Source organism: Sciurus carolinensis, chromosome 12 (assembly GCF_902686445.1).
Source record: "Sciurus carolinensis chromosome 12, mSciCar1.2, whole genome shotgun sequence".
Taxonomy (NCBI): domain Eukaryota; kingdom Metazoa; phylum Chordata; class Mammalia; order Rodentia; family Sciuridae; genus Sciurus; species Sciurus carolinensis.
This window is the reverse complement of record NC_062224.1, coordinates 2,368,997-2,387,035: the sequence shown is the minus strand read 5'-3', so window position 1 is coordinate 2,387,035 and position 18,039 is coordinate 2,368,997. Positions and strand designations below refer to the sequence as shown.

The 18,039-nt window shown below is 54.4% G+C and overlaps 1 protein-coding gene across 1 annotated transcript; it reads left to right on the top strand.

Moving 5' to 3' along the window:
• Positions 1 to 1,277: 1,277 nt before the first annotated feature.
• On the top strand, positions 1,278 to 7,814 carry LOC124961936 (uncharacterized). Its single transcript, XM_047520987.1, has 4 exons — positions 1,278 to 1,353; positions 3,419 to 3,492; positions 4,178 to 4,629; positions 5,548 to 7,814. The coding sequence occupies exons 1-4, from the start codon at positions 1,278 to 1,280 to the stop codon at positions 5,582 to 5,584; spliced, it is 639 nt and encodes a 212-aa protein (XP_047376943.1). The 3' UTR covers positions 5,585 to 7,814.
• The last annotated feature ends 10,225 nt before the right edge of the window (positions 7,815 to 18,039 follow it).

Sequence of the window (18,039 nt, the reverse complement as noted above, 5' to 3'; positions counted from 1 at the left end):
AGGTGCTGGCTACCAGAAGCAGCAGCTCCCCAGGTACTTCTTGTCAGGGATGGAGATGTTGGAGAGGGTGCCTGGCTGCTTTATTCTGAGGGCAAAAACCCGTGACCCTTTCTGGAAAGGTAACTTGCCCTATGCCTCAAGAGTCTTGAAAGAGTGTGTGTGCTAAGAAGAGCACAGAGAGGCCAGCAGGAAGCATCTCTATCACACAGATAGGTACATCTGCACGTGCCTGCCGTGTCCACACCGATAAAATAGCGGTGAGTCAGGAGCATGCCAAAGGTTCCAAAGCAGAGGCATGGCTGAGTAAGTTTCAGTATCTCAACAGCAGGGCTGCCTTCAAATATGTGCTCAGACTGTTGAAGCATAAACAAAACCCTCCAGAATCTCAGAGATGTAAAATGCTTGCTTTCTGCATTATAAAATAGAATTGTTTCTGCATAGTAGATTGACTGCTTGGAAATAGAGCAGCTCCTAGCCCTTGCCCAGAGGTGATAGTGGAGGATATAGGTGACTTCCATTTCTTGTGTTTTTAAATATTTTAAAAATCTTCTGTATTGCTGTGTTTTTGTAATCAGAAAAAGCATTAAAAGTAGAAGTGACTTGTACAATAAAAAAACACATTTTGTAGATGTCTATCATACTCATCAGTGGTTCTTAACTTTCAGTAAATAATCTCACTCCCTGCCTTACTCAGGATTGAGGTCATCCCTTGCTTTACTCCTCTGTGCTTCAAAAGCCCAGCAGTAATCCCTTTCTTTCCCTAGCTCCCACCCCTGAGGAGGAACAGGCCCCTTATTCTAAAGGTGAAGCCTAGGCCCAGTCTCCGGAACACTCGCCATCAGCCAGTACTCAGCTCCTCAAGAACCTGAGTCCCCTTCTCTCCTGACTCCTACAAATCCTCTCAGTTCTCCACCCTGTCCTGTCTTCTGTGGGTTCTTTAAGCCATGCTCATCCTACCCTGTCCCTAATCTTTGCCAATGTGACCTTTCTGCGTCCACTCTGTTCCTGAGGCGACCTCTTCCTGCAGCACACCTTGGAGTCCTCCTGCCCTTGCTGGCCTCTTCTGTGTCTCTGCTCGCAGGGTCCTCCTGCCAGGACATGCCTCCTCCTCCTCTGTCATAGTGGACATTCGGTCCTTCAGGATCTGGCTTGCATGCCGAACTCATCCATGAGATCCAGTGCCCAGCAAGATGCAATTTCCGCTCCTCCCCAGCCACGTCACCCTTCACAGGCCACAGTCTGTGGCATGAGTGGCCACTGTGTGTGCAGGTGTGGTCATGTCATCGTCCCCTCAGATGCACATGCAGAGAGGGCAGCACGGCTGCAGCTCTTTGGCTCTCCTCTCATCAGAAGGTAGGGTTTGTGCCCTCCCTGCTGGGGCGGGGCGATTGGTGAGGCTTCTGCCAGTGGAGCGCAGCAGGCGTGACCTGCACTGCTTTCCAAGGCTGGGTCATAAAAGGACAGGAGCTCTTTACCTTCTTCCTGGAATGCCCTGTCCTGGAATCCTGAGCCATGCTGGGAGGGTCATGTGGAGGTGTTCCAGATGACGGGTCCGCTGTGCCCAGCCTTCAGCCCATCCGCACTGAGACAGCAGCCACAGGAGCGTGGCCATCTTCAGCCCTGTAAACTGAACTGCCTGGTGACCTGCTCTGTCCACGCCCCAGACCAGGCACATCTTCTGGCTGGGCCATGACATATAATCATCAGATGACTGTCGTTTTTCGCCAGTGAGTTTGGGGCTGGCTTCCTGGCCACGAGAGACAACCAGACAGCACGCCTCTGGCCCACACTGAACTTTGAAAACCATCTAGATGTTTGCTGCAGATGAATTTTCCACTCTCTCTCTGTTTCACTTCTCCGGCTGAGACACTGTCCCAGTTCCGCATTACAACCAGGTCAAGGACACTAGATACTTTTTGTCTTGACTCTGCACCACCATGACAAAATACCTGAGATAAATGGAGGAAAGACTCGGGTTGGCTCTGGGTTTCAGAGCCTTCAGTCCATGGTCAGCTGCCTCCGTTGTTTCTGACCTGGGGTGAGGAAGGAATTTGGGGAAGTCCTTGAGCTGCTCCCTCAGGGTGGCCAGAGAGAGTGAGAGGAAGGGACTGAGATTCCTCATACACGTCCAGAGCACGGCCCCACTCCCAACCACCTGAACCCTCACAGGGCAGCGTGTGGCCCCAGTGTCACTGTGTGCAGGAGGGTCATGTCATCGTCCTCTCAAAAGCACATGCACAGAGGTGGCCCTCCTGACATTCCCACAACCCCCAGTGCCTTCAGCAGGGGACCAAGCCTTCAGCACATGAGCTTTAGGGGGACACTTAAGATGAGAACCATCACACTCTGGCAAAGTATGTCACCATTAGACTCAAGTAGACTCTGGACACCTTCTGGGAGGGGCCCAGTGGGGGCCCAGATCCCGCCCTCAGGTGCGGTCAGTCCACGAGCCTTCTGTAGCTCTGGCTGTCGGAGATGCCGTGAACCCCGGGGCAGTGTGGCTCTCTCTCTTCCTCTTCCTGGCCAGGCCCACTGGCTTCAGGGAAGTTAGCAAACTCAGGGGAGTCAGGACTCATGTCTTGACCCCATGAGATTCGTGTGCACCTCGCTGCTGACGGATTCCTCCTTCCTCTCCTCTTTCCAGCAGGGACCCAGGAGTCTCAGAAGAGGATGGGAACATGCACGGAAACTCAGGAGAGCCCCAGGATTCCCGAGAGGGCAGCCAGGCCGGAAGGGGCGTGAGGGGCCTGCTGGACACATGCTCTGCCTCACGTCCCTCCAGCACATGACTTGTGGACAGTGGCCATGCATCATGAGAGGCACACCTGGCCTGGATCCGGCTGCAAAGGATCGCTGCTGTGCTGCAGGGTGACCTGAGGCATCAAGGGGCACTGCCTCAACAGGTTGAGTCCAGGAGAGCAAGGCAGAGGTGCTAGCTCTGCGCGACACCTTTCCCTTGGGGACAACCAGTCAGTCGGCAACACATACAGAACCCTGGTGTTGTGATTCCACTTCCGGGTGCCCGCCCCAGGGAACTGGGAGCAGGGGCTTGGACAGGTTGACACACCCCTGTCCACAGCCACACCCTTCACAACAGCTTAAAGGTGGAAGCGACCCTAGTGTCCACCCCAGGATGAGTGGATAACAAAATGCAGCTGTGCGTGCCACTGAGGACAAGGTCGTGCCCAGGAGGGAGGAAAGTCTAACACCCGCTGCAGGACCGAGGAACCTTGAGGAGGTGAGTTCACGTGAAATCTGCAAGGCACAGAAGGTAAGCGCCATGTGAGTCCAATTGTGTGGGTGTGGGAAGGAGGCAAGGCCACAGGAACAGAAGGCAGAGCGGTGGCCGCTGTGGCAGGGGAGGTGGGCCACGGGGGTGCTGTCAGTGGGCACAAAGCCTCCATTTCACATCTTACAGATGAACAGAGGCCTAGAGGTGGGTGCTGGCAACGGGGACACAGCAGTGAGGCTGCACACCGTGTCCGAGACCTGGTGGGTGCTTCCAGCCTGAGCCGAGGGCAGCCACCACAGGCTGGGAGGGCAGGACGCGGCGCGCTGTCCTTCTCACTTACACGGGGTTTATGGCTCCAGCATCTGGGAGGTCGGCGTCCTCGAGGATGGTGTACTCCTGAGCAGGGAGGCACAGGATGCTCCGCCCCAGGTCCCCGGCTCCCAGGTGCTGCCATGCCAGGTACCGGAGCCCACCCTGCACAAACCCTCTGCCCGTCACAGTTGCCTGGGGAGTGTGGCACAGTGGGCCTCTAGACAGGGTCTTCTGGGGAGCAGCCAATGGCAGGTGCCTCCCCTGAGGTCTCCGGCCCAGGCAGGTCTTGGCGCTGGTCACAGCTGGCCTGGGTGATGCTCATGATGCCCCTGCCCCCATCTCTGTCTCTTAGCCAGGCTGCTAAGCAGTTGCCCCTTGCCCGTGAGCGACAGAACGTAACTCTCACCTCTCATTGGACACACCCTCCACCCGTGCAAGGGAGGAAAGGGGGAAAGAAAGGAAGGAAGGGCTCTCCTGGAAGCAGGGAAGAAAGGGGGAGGAGCTGAGGGCTTCTGGACTCTGCCCTGCCAGCCTCCGGGCTCAGCGGGCTCAGCAGGCTCCAGTGCTGACCTGTGAAGGTGGCGGCCACCTCATTACCCACTCAGCCGCCCCACCACCGCTGTCTCCAAACAGGCCTGTGTCCTAGCAGCTTGGGAAGGCTCCCTCAGACTTGCTGCTCCCAGGACTTCAGCCCACGATCCCGGCCCCAGTGCTGGAGAAGAGAACGGCAGCCAGCGGTGGCCCACCTCCTCCTTGTCCAGGAGCGCCCGCCTGCTGCTCTGTCCGTGCCTGGAGACCTGCCCGCTCCAGCCTGAGGCAGCAGGCTCCCGACAGCACGCCACACGCTCTACAGCTGCCGTGGACGCCTGCGACACCCCAGGAGCATGGGTGCTGGGTGTGGAGCAACACCAGGGAGCTTCCCAGGAGAGCATGGCTGAAGGTCAGTCTCACCCCTGCAAGAACTCAGAGAGGACGCGCTCAGGTCCCACGACCCCGCGATTCCCCACTCATCCACTGAACTCTGGGACCAGGACTCGGGAACGTCTGCAGGCCTGCACTCCAGAGGCCCTGAGGTTGCTAATTGGGTGCGTTCCCTGGACCCCAGAGCAGCTCAGGCCCCTGGTCGTTCTAGCTGCTTCCACTTGCACTTTGCTGTCTTGGAGGACCCCTGCCTTGGCCCTGCAGGTGCACATCAACCTTCTGAGCACTCGAGAGCCACCTCTCCTGCCTCTCCTGCCTCAGTGTCTGTGTGTGTCACTAGGTCCCGGACGTGCACGCTCTGTGTCAGTACTTTCACCAGCTCCTGCCTGACTCCCCACCAGATTGCATGCACTTAGGAGTGTCTCTGGTGTCTCTGGCTCTTTGTATCCTCTTTAGCATTCTGTCACATGATGTCTGCACCATGAATACTTTGATTGATTGATTGATTGGTAAATGAGGCAGCAGAGGGCAGTTCAGACAGATCGGGAGCAGGAAAGGGACTCAGCCCTCTGCTGTTGTCTTGGAGGAGAGGCATGTAGAAGCCAGGCAACCAGAAGCTTCCAGAAGCTGAAAACAAGCCCAGGCAATAGCCAGCAGGGAAACAGGGACCTGGGTCCTAAAACCACACCGGAGTGGATTCTGCCACCCCAGCAGTGAGTGTTAAAGAGGATTCCCCTCCAGAGCCTCCAGAAAGGGAGGCAGTCCTGCCCGAGCCTGGGTTGGGCAATGGCCTTGCTGTGCCCAGACTTGTGACCCTTGGTGATCGTGAGCTATGACTCTGCATGGTCTTAAGCCCCTAAGCTTGTGGTGGTTTGTCATGGCATCAATAGAAAACGAGGCAACTAGGAGGAACTGGGGTCGGGATGGGTGTCCTGAGGTCAAACGCTGTGCAGTGTTGCTGGTGAGGACATCGTGTGGCCCCAGGACGGCACTGATGAAGACCCCAGGGTTGGGGGTCAGGGGAGGGGCACGTCTGTCTGTGAGGCTTAAGTAAGTAACGTGGAAGTGCTTTCTAAACGCAGTGCTGTGGAGCTACTCGTTACCATCAAGGAATCGTGAGCTGTGCCTCCTAATTGCTCGGTAAGAGGAGAGGACCTCCCTCCTCACGCTTCCTCCTTCAAAAGCCTCCGTCTTTGCAAGGGTCTCGAGGAACGCTGGGACCTGGACTGAGAGCAGTGTACCCGCTCACCACAGGCACCATCCCAAGTGGGGAAAAGCCCAGAACCCGGAAGCCGTAAGAACACGGTGCCCTCGGTGAGTCAGGAGGGGCCAGCTGCTGGCCCAAGGCCAGCCCTCTGACGAGCTAGAACAGGAGCAGGAAGCAAGCAGACGGGCAGGGACGCTAGTGCTGATGATGCGGGTTGCCCGTGTAGGGTCCGGTGCTGGGCTAAGCAGTCTGCGTTTTGTCTCATTAAAGCGCCAGCAAAGAACAAAGTCAGAACGGTCATCCTCATGGCAAAGGCAGGAACCACGGGCCTGCCTCTGTCTCTGTGTCGTGCCGACGACATGTGAACACACGTACAGAGAGCTGCGTTTCCTCTGTGCATCACACACGCGAATTCTCTCCCTTCTCTGTCCTTTCCACTCACACTCCCTGTGTAATTCTTCTGACTTTCCCCCTTTCCCACCTAATCCTCCTCTGTTACAGACAACAGGAAGCTAAAGAAGACCCTCACAGATGTAGCTCCAACTGGATGAGCTTGCAGCCGGGGCCCCAGGCAGCAGGGCGACCTCCCTGGGAGAAGGACACGGCACCATCACGGCAGTTCACTGAGTGGGGGCGACAGTTCAGAGCCGTGGAGTGAGGTCAGCCTGTGGCATCATCGTGAACCACCGAGGGCTTTCCGGGCACATGCAGCATCTTACCACTCGGCAACCCCAGGGCTGAGCGTGGAACAGAGATGGCCAGGTAGGGCGGAGCCTAGAAGGCACAGTGCCGGGGAGCATCTGCTTAGTCACCTGCACCTGCAGGACTAGGAGGAAGACCTGGACTCAGACCTGCTTAGACGGGCCCTGAAGCTGGGAGGGATCCCACAAAGACCCACTGGAGGCATCTGGACCTCGAGCCTCGCCAAATAAAGAGTCTTGTGAATGCCTGAGCTTCTGTGGACCTTGACTCATAAAGTGCACACCTCACGGGGGCTGAGCTGATCTCTAAAGCAAGACTCGGCACCCTGAGGAGAAAGAAAGAGACCCAGTCTCTGCAAATACTGCTGACAGCGTCCAACGTCCAACAGAACATATGGGTAGATGCGGGCCACAGTCGGGAAGAAAGCATCCATGGAAACGAGCCCAAGATAGCTGGGGTGTTCAAGTTGGTCAAAAAAAATTTAAAGCAGCTATTATAAACATGTGAAAAGAATTAAAGGAAGAGTCTGTGGAACTGAGATGGGAATTGTATGATCTGAAGAGCAAGAAGAAAAAAAGATTTTTAAAAAGGATTGAAAAAATAAACAGATTTAGATACCTGCGGGCAATTTCAAACGGTCTGACGTGGAAGCAATTGGAGCCCCAGAAGGCAAAGAGAGAGAAAGAAAAGGGCAGGAAAATAGCTGAAAAAAATATATATGGGCCAGATCATCACACATCCAGAACCGTCCACGAGAGAAGGAACGGCTCTTTCTTACAGAATAATTGGGAAACACTGTCTAAATCCAAAAAGCGCTGCAAACTCAGGAAATATAAAAGCAGAGACCATGGTTACAATAATAAAAACTAAAAGCAAAGAGGGAATCTTAAAATTAGCAGGAATAAAGGATGCTGGATGCTGGGATCAACACGGGGCCAGGGACAGTGGACACCCACCTTTAAAAAGCTGGGACAGAAACATAACTGCCAACCTGGAAGTTTGTGTCAGTGAAAATGACCTTTCAAAGAGGGATGGAAATAGACATCTATGGATCGATAAAAGCTGACTACCAGCAGAGTCGTATCCAAGGAAAGCTAAATGACGTCCTTCAGCGGGGAGAGGAATGTCACAGGGCTTTGGAATCTATGGAAATAAACAAGCAGGGCAGAAAACGTCACGTAAGTGGTGAGCCCGAGAGGAGTATGTGGGTTTCCTCGTGTGATTGACTTAGGAGGAAGCCAGCTGTCCAACACACGGCGGGTACGTGTCTGACAGGACAGGAATCCCACCGTGTGCGGGGGCCGCCCCGGATTCCTCTCCTGTGAGCACGGTGGGGATGGGAGAGGAAGCGCAGGAGGGGTCAGGCGGGGAGGAGGAAGCGGGAGGTCCACACAGGAGCAGAAATGTGGGTGTTAGGCACGGAGTGTTAATTGAACCAAAATCAACTTAGTAACGAAACCTGATCTTAGTAACAGATCAGAAGATGCCATTCAGAATCAGAAGATGCGCTGAAGAATGGGCAGGAGGCTGGAGCCAGCGTCCCACGCAAGACCCGTGGGCAAGCTAAGGGTTGCAGAATAGTCCTGGGGAAGTCCAAATCCACAGCGGAATGCCCCTCTCACCAACGAAGATGGCTAACTCTGGAAAGACTGAAAAAGGAGGGATGTGCCTCAGAAACGCACAGGGAGCTCCCGGTGATGGAGGGAAGCATCCCAAGTCACAGAGCAACCAGTGAGTCCGCGAAGAGCCCGTGCTGGTATGAACACAGCGGACTAAAACAAGTGGGTAGGCAGGAGCAGCTCGTCCTGCTGAATCACTCGATCAATACCTGTGCAAGTGTGAGGAGGCAGAAAGGCACCATCGGGACACGGTGCACACACCGAGGCTGAGGTAGCAGAAGTTGGATAGCCAGCAGTTTGTCCAGGCCCACAGATCTTCCCCATTGTTTTTGGTACTGGGGATTGAACCCAAGGGTGCCTGACCACTGAGCCACATCCCCAGCCTTTCTTATTATTTTTTATTTTGAGACTGGGTCTCCCTAAGTTGCTGAGGCTGGCCTTGAACTTGCAACCCTCCTGCCTCCGCCTCCCCAGTTGCTGGAATTATGAGCATCATCACACCTGGCCTCCAATGTTTATTATTACAGAAGGAAAAATAGTAACCTCACGGCAGAGAAACCCAGAGACAGAACCTCAGCCTAATGATCACGGTTAGTATCGTCAGGATTAAGACATCAACTTGATTTTACCTGTGACACAATACACTGAGAAGAGCACACCAGGTTTTGGTGTTCTTCACAAGTAAACATCAGACAAACCCACATTTGGGGACATGCTATAAAATCACTGGTAAGTACTCTTAGGAAGTGTCAGGATTGCTGGGCATGGTGCCACATCCATATGCCCAAGGACTTGGGAAGCTGTGTTAGGCCAGTCTCAGCAACTTAGTGAGACTCTTCTGCCTCAAAATAAAAATAAAAAGGGCTGAGGATGTGGTTCAGGGTAGGTAGATAACTCCTGGGTTCAGTCCCCAGTACCAAAACAAATAACAAACAACAAAAGTGGCAAAGTCACAAAGACAAGGAGACTGCCGAGGCCCAGAGACAGGACAACCGACGGGGTGACAGTGGATTGAATGCTGGGACACCGTTTCCACTGGTGAAAACCTGGTGGATTCTGAGCAGTCTGTAGTGTCGTCAAAGGTATCACCCGAAGCTAGTCTTGACCTTAGTATAGTGCTGTGGTCCTACGCACGTTAGCAGCAGGAGAACGGGGTCATATAGAAGGACCCTGTACGACTTTGGTATCTTTTCTGCAAGCCTGAGTTATTTTGAAATGGCGGATTGAAAGGACAGAACGACAGGCAATACCAAGTGTCATCAAGGACATGGAGCAACCAGGACTTCCGTACATCCCTGCTGGGAATAAAAAGGTCTGCCACCACGTAGGGAAACCTACGGTGCTTCCTCATCCAGTTGCCGTGCAAGTCCTCACGTGACCAGCCATTCGCCCCCAGGTGTCTGTGCAAGAGAGACGGAGCCTCCCGAGGGCTGGTCATCTAGTGTCACCGCAGCTTGTCCACTGCTTCATTTTCAACTGTGTGAATTCCTGCAGTGCACAGCTCCTCAGCAGTGGGAAGGAACAAGCACCCGAGGCAGAACTTGGACGCGCCAGTCGCAGCAGAAGAAGCCGCACCCGGTGGCTCGAGTGGTTGGGCTTCATAACCTGAGACCCTGCGGGGTTTGAACACAGTCTGTGGTGGGAACAGTCAGATTGGAGGTTGCCTGGGGTGGGAGAGAAGTTGGTGGGGACGTGAAGAACTTTCTGGGGACAGAGGGGTTTGTGTCTTGGCTGGAGCGGGACGTGCACAGATGTCGACCTCTGCAAAAGGGACCATGGGCACACTCGGGCACACCAGCGTTACAGCAGGTAAATCATACCTCAAAAATGATGACCCCTAATGGGGGGTGGGAGGGGGGCAAGAATGGAGGAAGGAGGGACTGTACAGAGGGAAGAGAGGGGTGGGAGGTGTGGGAGGGGTGGGGGGAAGGAAAAAATAACAGAATGAATCAAACACCTTTACCCTATGTGAATGTATGAATATGCAAATGGTATGCTGTTACTCCATGTACAAACAGAAACGACATGCATCCCATTTGTTTACCATAAAAATAAAAAATTTAAAAAAAAAGATTTTAAAAGGTGAAAACAGATTTTTTTTTTCTGTTACAGAAATAAGATAATATTCTTGGCATTCAAAAATAAATAGAAGATCTTGTCCTCAGCACCTACACAGTCATAGAATGAGCAGCCATGATAGGCTGATAAGAAGACGCAGCGCTAGAGCCCACAGCCATTGGCCCAGGTTCAGCACCACGGCCGCCGCCTCCTGTGTACAGCCACTGTGGGATGTTTGACCAAGTCTCAGTGTCTTCCTTGAAAACAGCCGTGGTAATAGTGCCAACCACTCAGGGCCGGGCCGAGAAGCCAGACGGTGCTTGCGGAGTGCGTGGCGTGGTGTTGGACCCAGAGCGAACGCTCTGTGAATCTCTCCACCTGCAAAGTTACAAAATGGCGGGACTGCACCTTTGTGCTCCTGTGGCGACCGGCACAGCAGGCGTGAGATCCATATTTGTGGGCTGAAAATACACGGTGGACCAGAAAGAGGGAGAGTGGGGCAGGGCTGCCGAGGGAGCTCCGGGGGCAGGCGTCTGTGCTTGGTCTTCCCGGGGTCAAGGCGGCCTTCACCCCCGCCTGGCCAGCACTTGGTGCCCAGAACGTGACTTGTGTCTACTCTACGACCTTCTCTTCAGGGTCATCGTCTGCCTGGGGGGAAGGCCTTCCTCCTCCCTGGCCATCCCCAGTCTGACGCTTCCCCAGGTCTGCCAGCTCTGACCTAGACCCTGACATGACCTCTGACCTAGTCCCCGTCGAGGGAGGTCATTCTGTTGGCACTGAGGGTCTTGCCTCATGAGGCCACTGTCTCTGGGTCCCTTTCCCTTGACCAGGGTCTCTGTCCAGGTGTTCTCACGGAGACAGCAGGAGAGGGGCTCAACCAGCCTACGCAAGTGGTCCCATCACGGGAGCAGAGGCAGTGGGACTGGGGTGGCCCAGTGGCTCCATCCCATCTGTGGACTAGCAGGTGAGATCATTGCTAAGAGTGACCGGAAGGATGATGGGCAGTGAGGCTGAGGAAGGAAGGAGGAGGGAGAAATCTAAGGAACAAAGGGAGCGTCGAGACCCTCGAGAACGCCCTTGGGTTAGGGGCCACGGTTTGCCCGGGTGACGGCCACATGGGTCTGCCATTTTCTGCAGCAGCCTTCGGTTCCCTGAGGGGCGTGGAGGCCCGGCCGTGGGTGTGTGGAAGCATGATGGAAGGAGGACCCCAGTTACGTGATGGACCACGAGGCCAGCTGCGCAGGAAGGGAACGAAGCCGTCCAGGGGCTAATTAGTCCTGGGGTTGGAGGACTGAGCAGCGGCTGGTCTCCACGTGAGGGAGGCTGCGGCTGGAGGTGGGCGTGGGGGTGAATGGAGAGGAAGCTGCATCACGAGGCTATTTCAGAGGGTCCCAGAGCGGAGGGTGCCTAAGTGGGGCATGTGTGTGACCTGAAGATGGAAGAGCACGCTGGACGGGTGGAGAAGGAGGCCACATGCCAGGGCAGAGTCCCCGGAGCCTCGGAGGCGAGCGGCCAAGGAGTGGGGGCTGGAGGTGATGACCATGACCCCCACAGAGGGTGGCTGTGGGTGGGACGTGGTTGGCCCCGCCCACCCTGGTTGAGGCCTGGTTTTGGTGCAGAGGTGTTGAGAGGTGGGGCCTCCGGAGGGATCTGTTGAGAGGGGACCAAGGCAGGGTTTTAAGAATGGGCTCATTCTTGTGGGAGCAGATTATCATAAGCAAACCTGCCTCCAGTCTCCCTCTGCTGCACACACACCATCTCTTCTGCTTTTGCACCTTGAGACCCTCACCAGAAGTGGAGTAGATGCAGGTGCCATGCTCTTGGAACTCCAGAACTGTGGGATAAATAAACCTCTTTTCTTTATAAATATCCCAGCTGGGGGTGTTCTGTTATAGCAACAGAAAATGGACTAAGACAGTCAACCTCCTTTCACCGAAGAGCAGTTGTTTGGAAGCTGATTCAGGAACTTGAGGAGTGTCTTGTCCCTTCCTCAGTCCTGAGATGTAGCAAAATGGGGGCCGTCCACCAAGGGAATACCAGGAATGCCCTGGGAAGATGAGGTCTGGAAAAAACAAAGAGGAGGTATTGAGGTAAAGAAGTAGATGAATCGGCTGGCTGGAGGGTGGAAAACTTTTCACAGGAGAGGAGCTGTGGAAATTCTGGTCATAGGAGAGGGCTGCTGTATGGAGGCCTTACCCTCGTGCTGTGGCCAACGCTGCAGGGCAGAACCAGCAGTTCTGGAGACGTCAAAGTCCACTGAGCCACACAGCAGTGTGGGTGCAGGTGTCACTTTGACTTGGACCATCCTGGCCGCCGTCTGCCTGGCCTGCAGGGGTGGCTACAGGTGCCCTGGCTCCCCCACCGCCCACCCGACTGCCTGCTGGGTTCAGGAACTCAAACACCTGTCTTCCAACCTTGGAAACAGTCACACCGCGCCGGCGCGGGCACACTCACCTCTCCGTTCTGCCGAGAGGGCACTTGCTGGGTCTCTGTCCTCTGGAGCCCTGGCTCCATTTCAGAGTCCTTCTTTTTCCTTTAAATACTTTTACTAGTCCCTTTCCTCTTATTAATTTGACTTTTATTCGGTGCTCTGAAGTTTGTGATCATTTCCACACAAGTTATTCATTAATAAACTCATTAGAGCAATTTCATCATAATCACCATGGACGTGGCACGGCTATTCAGTTTCTGCAGCCCAGTGACCTAAGCCGTGGGGAAGCTTTGTCAAGGGCACCCCGGGTCAACGTGCTTCTGTTGTCACCAAGGGGCCTGTCCTTGGAGCCCCAAGGTCGCAGAGCGAGAGACAGGCCCCCGCAGCCTGCTTGCAGACGCTGCCTGCACTTGGCGATATCTTAGAACGTGAAACCCGTGAAACCCGAGGGCTTGGTAAGCAGAGCTCCTGCCGCCTCCCCTCCTCCTCCTCTTTCAAGGACTCTCGCTCCACTGAGAAAGGTATTTGATCTTTGCTGAAAACCACGTGAAGGGAAATGGAAGTCCAAGGTGATCAGCAGTGAGGGCTGCTCGGGATCCGCGTGCAGGCTCGGCATCCGCGACGACCACGGGAACACCTTCCTGAAACACAGGACAGAGGGACCTCAGTGCGCGGCTCTGAGTCTCTGACTCACTGCTCTCCCGTCCGGAGTGTCGGCCGTGGAAACCCTCCCGATGAGCGGCTCCCGTGGTGAACTTGGCACTCGCAGGTTTGGGGGTTGGGAAAGGAGCAGCTTCTGCAGGTGCCTTTGATCTCACCCAAAATGCTCCACCAGAGTCATGGGAAGGAAAAGGCCCGCAGTTTCCATGCGGCTGAGTGAAGTCATACCAATGAGGGGTTTGGCATATAAATCATGGACTTGGAAATCTTCAGCACTTGGGCTCTTTGACATTTGGACACTTGCAATACTTAGTTGGATCTTGTGAAACCGCTATCTTCACAGGAGAAGTGCTGATCAAATGCAAACCATTTCCTATGGTTCAAAATAACATTTTCTAAAATGTAAGCCAGTCAGACTCTCCTCCCGACAGAGCCTCCTCTGTCCAGCCATCACACACCTCGTTTTCCGTGTTGGTCTCCTTGTGTTTTCTAGATAGGCAGCCAGGAGACCCAACTTCCCTCCTGGTCGGTCCCAGGGGATACTCCTGTTCACATCCAGACCAGGCCCTGCCAGGGGCCTCCGGGGGGGTTGCCACTAGGAGAACTGGGGAAAGATCAAAGCCGCCAAGGCCCTGTGCTAGCTGTCCGAGAGCTCCTTCCTCTGGCTTGGATGGCCAGCCCACGGTGGGGGTACATTTGCTGTCGGCCATGTGATGTGGTGAGCAGGCAGGACCCCTGCCTCCCTTCCTTCGTCTCTCGCTCAGGTGGACAGTGAATGCGATGCTCTTCCTCAGCCTGTGGGTCCGACTGAGCAGAGGAACACGTAGCAGCTCTGGTTGCCACGGGACTCCATACAAGTCCAGACGAGGACATCTCAATAAGAAAAACCGTGCTGCCAACGTTCCTCAGGAACACAGGTGTGAAACAAGAGCAGATCAAACCCAGCAGTGCTTGAAAGGACCAGGTCTTGCGCTCACAGTGGGTTAGGCCGGGAACCAACGATGTAAGAGAACCCATGTTGTTGACATGCTAATACATAAAAGAAAATCTGTACTGTGTGATCATTTCAGGTGATGCAGAATATATTTTATGAAAGGTGCCCTCGGGAGGTCCTCCTCATCCAGCATCCAGGCTTCCTGAGGACACGGAGGCTTCCGGACTTTCCTTCCCTGTTGGGAAGTGCAGATGGGCACCACCAACCACCTCATGTGGTGCTGAGCCAGGTGCCCGGCGGGTGCACTCAGGAAGGAAAGTGTCCACTTCACACTTCGTAAACTCCACAACTGTCGGCACTCACGTGGGCTGTGACTGCGTACCTAGAATACCAGAAGTCCAGTGTCACCTTGAGTTGATAAATGAATATAAGAAGATCATTAGACACAAATTTCATAGACAAACGTCAACGAAATTTCCATCTAATACAAACAGATGACTGAGGGCAGGTGGGGAGGGGGGAATAAAAGGTTATGGATCAGATTGGAGATGAGGGGAAGGGAGGAGTGGGAATGGGAAGGACGGTGGGATGGGCTGGACATCACTTTCCTGGGTTCATGAGCACACGATCAGTGAGACTCCACATCATGCACAAGAACAGGAAGTGATGCTCGGTGTATGCACACTATGTCGAAATAGATTCTATTGTCAATTATAGCTAAAAAGAGCAGATAAAAAATTTAGATATTTAAAAAAGAAACAAATAACAGAATTTAGAAATGTTTTCAGTAGCAACAAAGAACATCGGATGTGTAGAAATAAGGATAATGAAAGATGTTATTTATCAGAATAGATGTCCATGTCCTAACCCTGGAGCTGGAGAATTTGATGCCTCACCTGGCAGAAGGGACCGCAGACGTGTTAGAGTTGAGGACTTGGAGACGAGGAGCTCATTTCAGATCATCCACGTGGGCCCATCTAAGCCATGGTCCCTAGAGTCAGAGAACCTTCCGGGTCACGGTTGGCACCGAGGGCTGGAGCAGGGTCGGCAGGACGCTCCACTGCTGGCTCTGACTGTGGAGACAGTGGCCCCAAGCCAAGGACTTGAGGTGGACTCCAGAAGTCAGAGAGGGAACTGAAGGGGCTGCCTCCCGCAATCTCCAGGGAGAATCCGGGGCAGCCCCTCTCTCGGGGCCCCGTGAGACCACTTGGACTTCTGACCTGCAGGACCGTTGAGTAATAAATCCATGCTCTTGGACGCCAATGTGTCTGCGTGATTTTTTTTACCTCTGCTGTAGGAGACGCACGGATTTTGGACGGATGTCGGTGTGCTGCGTAATGGATCCCTGAACCCGTTGAGGGGCTTTGCTTTGGGGCAGGGACTGGTGACTGGAAGAACTTTGAGGAAAATGATAGAAAAAGCCTAAACTTCTTTGAATGAACTATTAGTAAAAAAAAAAAAAAAAAAGAAGTGGCCGTTAATGATTCTGTTAGTAAGATCCCAGGAGGAAAGGGGAGGCAGGGGAGGAAAGCTGCCAGGCCCTACAGCACACACGAGCCCCTCAGCAGGCTCGCTGGACACAGGGGCCCTGCAGGCCCAGCTGCCCCGGGTCCAGAGAACCAGGCAGGTGCGCTGGGACCCGGGAGGAGCCGCGGGCACAGCCTGACTGTGAAGCTGGCTTTCATCCTGCCGTCATGTGGGAAGCAGAGCCAACCGCACGTGTGCTTGGACATTTGGTGGGAGAGGTCCAGGCAGAACCCAAGTTGCAGCCTGTTTGTAAAACGCAAGAAGAAAAAGACAAACCGAAGCCAGAACTATCAACCACCCAGGAGTCAGCCGCGGATGACTTGGGAAGTTCCAGACTGCAAGAAATGCCATCAGCAGGTGCACAGGACAGCCAGCTCTGGAGAGAAAGCCACGGAGTCGCTTCTGCGCGTGACTCTGAAGGTCTTAAAGATCACAGCCTCCAGTCTCTCAGGGCTCCTTGAAGGCACTGGATGTGTGACTCATGGCTGTCCTCAGACTTCTCAGCAGAAGCCAAAGGCAGATGTGGACTTACCCAGAAAAGTGCTGTGGGTAAGCCTCAACTACAGAGTGGGTCCACATTGACTCCCCGGGGCCCCCGCCTTCTGGAGAGGTTCATACCGGCAGAGACCTGGCCAGCTGGGCAGAGTGGGAGGAAAGAGGCCACTGGCCTCCAGAGTTCTACCAGGACTCAGGACAGGGGAGGCAGCCCAGAGGGCAGAGCTGACAGCCCAGGGGTGCAGCCCCCCATGCTGAGGCAGAGCTTAGGACCAGGGGCCGCTCCCAGCACAGCTGGGCTCTGCAGCAGCTTGAGACTGAAGACTCCCTCCTCCAGTTTTCCTCTCCGTGCATGGGAATGTCTATATTTAGTGTCCCCGCCTGCATCCCCTTGTGTTGGAGAGAAGCAGCTAGCAGATTTGCATGGATGTTATGGCTCCTGAGCTGTATCTCACTTTTCAAAAGAGACCCGGGAAGGAAGAGAGGGACTGGTGGACACAAGAGGGAGTGAGCTGGAGCTGAGGGTCGGGTTTGCTTTCCTATTTAAGAGGCAGAAGAGCAGTATCCCGGGCAGCAGAAACGCCGAGCGCGTCGGGGCTGCTTCTCCTCAGGACCTTAAACCCGCGGCGGGAGACTCAAGCTAATCGGAAACGATCTTCGCTGCCAGAACCTCAGGCTAACACAGCTGAGTGAGACTGAGGCCCAGGGCATGCTGTTGATGACGCCGGCTAGGGACATGGTCTCTGAAGTCAGCATTAAACTGTACTTTGAAGGTAACGATGATCAGCGGGTTTGCACAGGGCGACGCATAACCCAGAGCTAAACTGTGGGATTAACCGTCTACAGAACCTAAGAGAGGAAGAGGAAAGGGAGAGACAGGAATCACCTCGTTTCCTCTCCGTATTCTAACGACCTTGGTCTTTCGCAGGAAGCCAGTGGACAAAATCAATTGTACACAACGGCTCTGCAGTCCCTCTAAATTCTGCTCAAGTTGCCAGATATGAAAATAAAACCAAAGTCCAGGTTTAATTTGTTTTAAAGTACTCGTCTACAAAGTGTGCACAGTTTTGGAAAGTGCGCTTCCACACATTTGGAAGTAAGCTCCTGGGAGCCCGTGACCTCTGTCCCCCTCTTACCTGCAGCTGGCCTGCCGGGCAGCCGGCACATCCTTCTGTGCTGGACGCTGATGCTGCCCTGCCTGGGCCTTGCCTCCCGTCCCCCCTTGCTAGGAGTCCAGCGTCCCAGCTGGGTTTGAGTCCCTCCTCTGGGTTTGGGAACCTGCCGTCCATGCTGGCTTAGAGAACTCGGGGCAGGAGGCCAGGAGGGGCTAGGAAAGGGCCTCGTGCAGAGGACTGCCGTGCTGTCCCTGGGGCCTCCACGCTGCTGCTCCACGGCTGTGCTCTGTCCCTGCCCTGCACTTTTCCGTTGGGCCAGGAGAAGCCACGTCAGAGCTGAGGCCACAAAAACCAAATCCCCATGGAAAACTTCACATGAACATTAATCTAACTTCTCGCAGCTGAATTTAGTTTTCAGATCTATTTTAATTCACTTATGCTTCGTTTCCATTCTTGTGTTCTGGAATCCAGTACTGAATAGCGGGGCCAGAACCGGGTTGTATCCAGAGGGTGCGACCCCAGGTTACGGCGGTTCAGAGCGAGGATTCTGGACTGGGTCCAGCTTTGCTGTCTACTGACTTCTTGACTCCAATTCCTCTGTCCCTGACTTTCCTATCTGCAAAATGGGTATCTCGGGGCCACACCCATCCCTCCTAGGCTTGTTCTGAGAGAGAGTTGACGCAGTCCGTTGAAAGGGTGAGGGAGGAGTTTACGTGAGCGTGACCACCCGGCTGATACCGTCTAAGGCGTGACGTGCTTCTGCACAAACGTGACTCTACACCACATGCAGACACGTGACACACCTCAATAAACACCACACGCAACC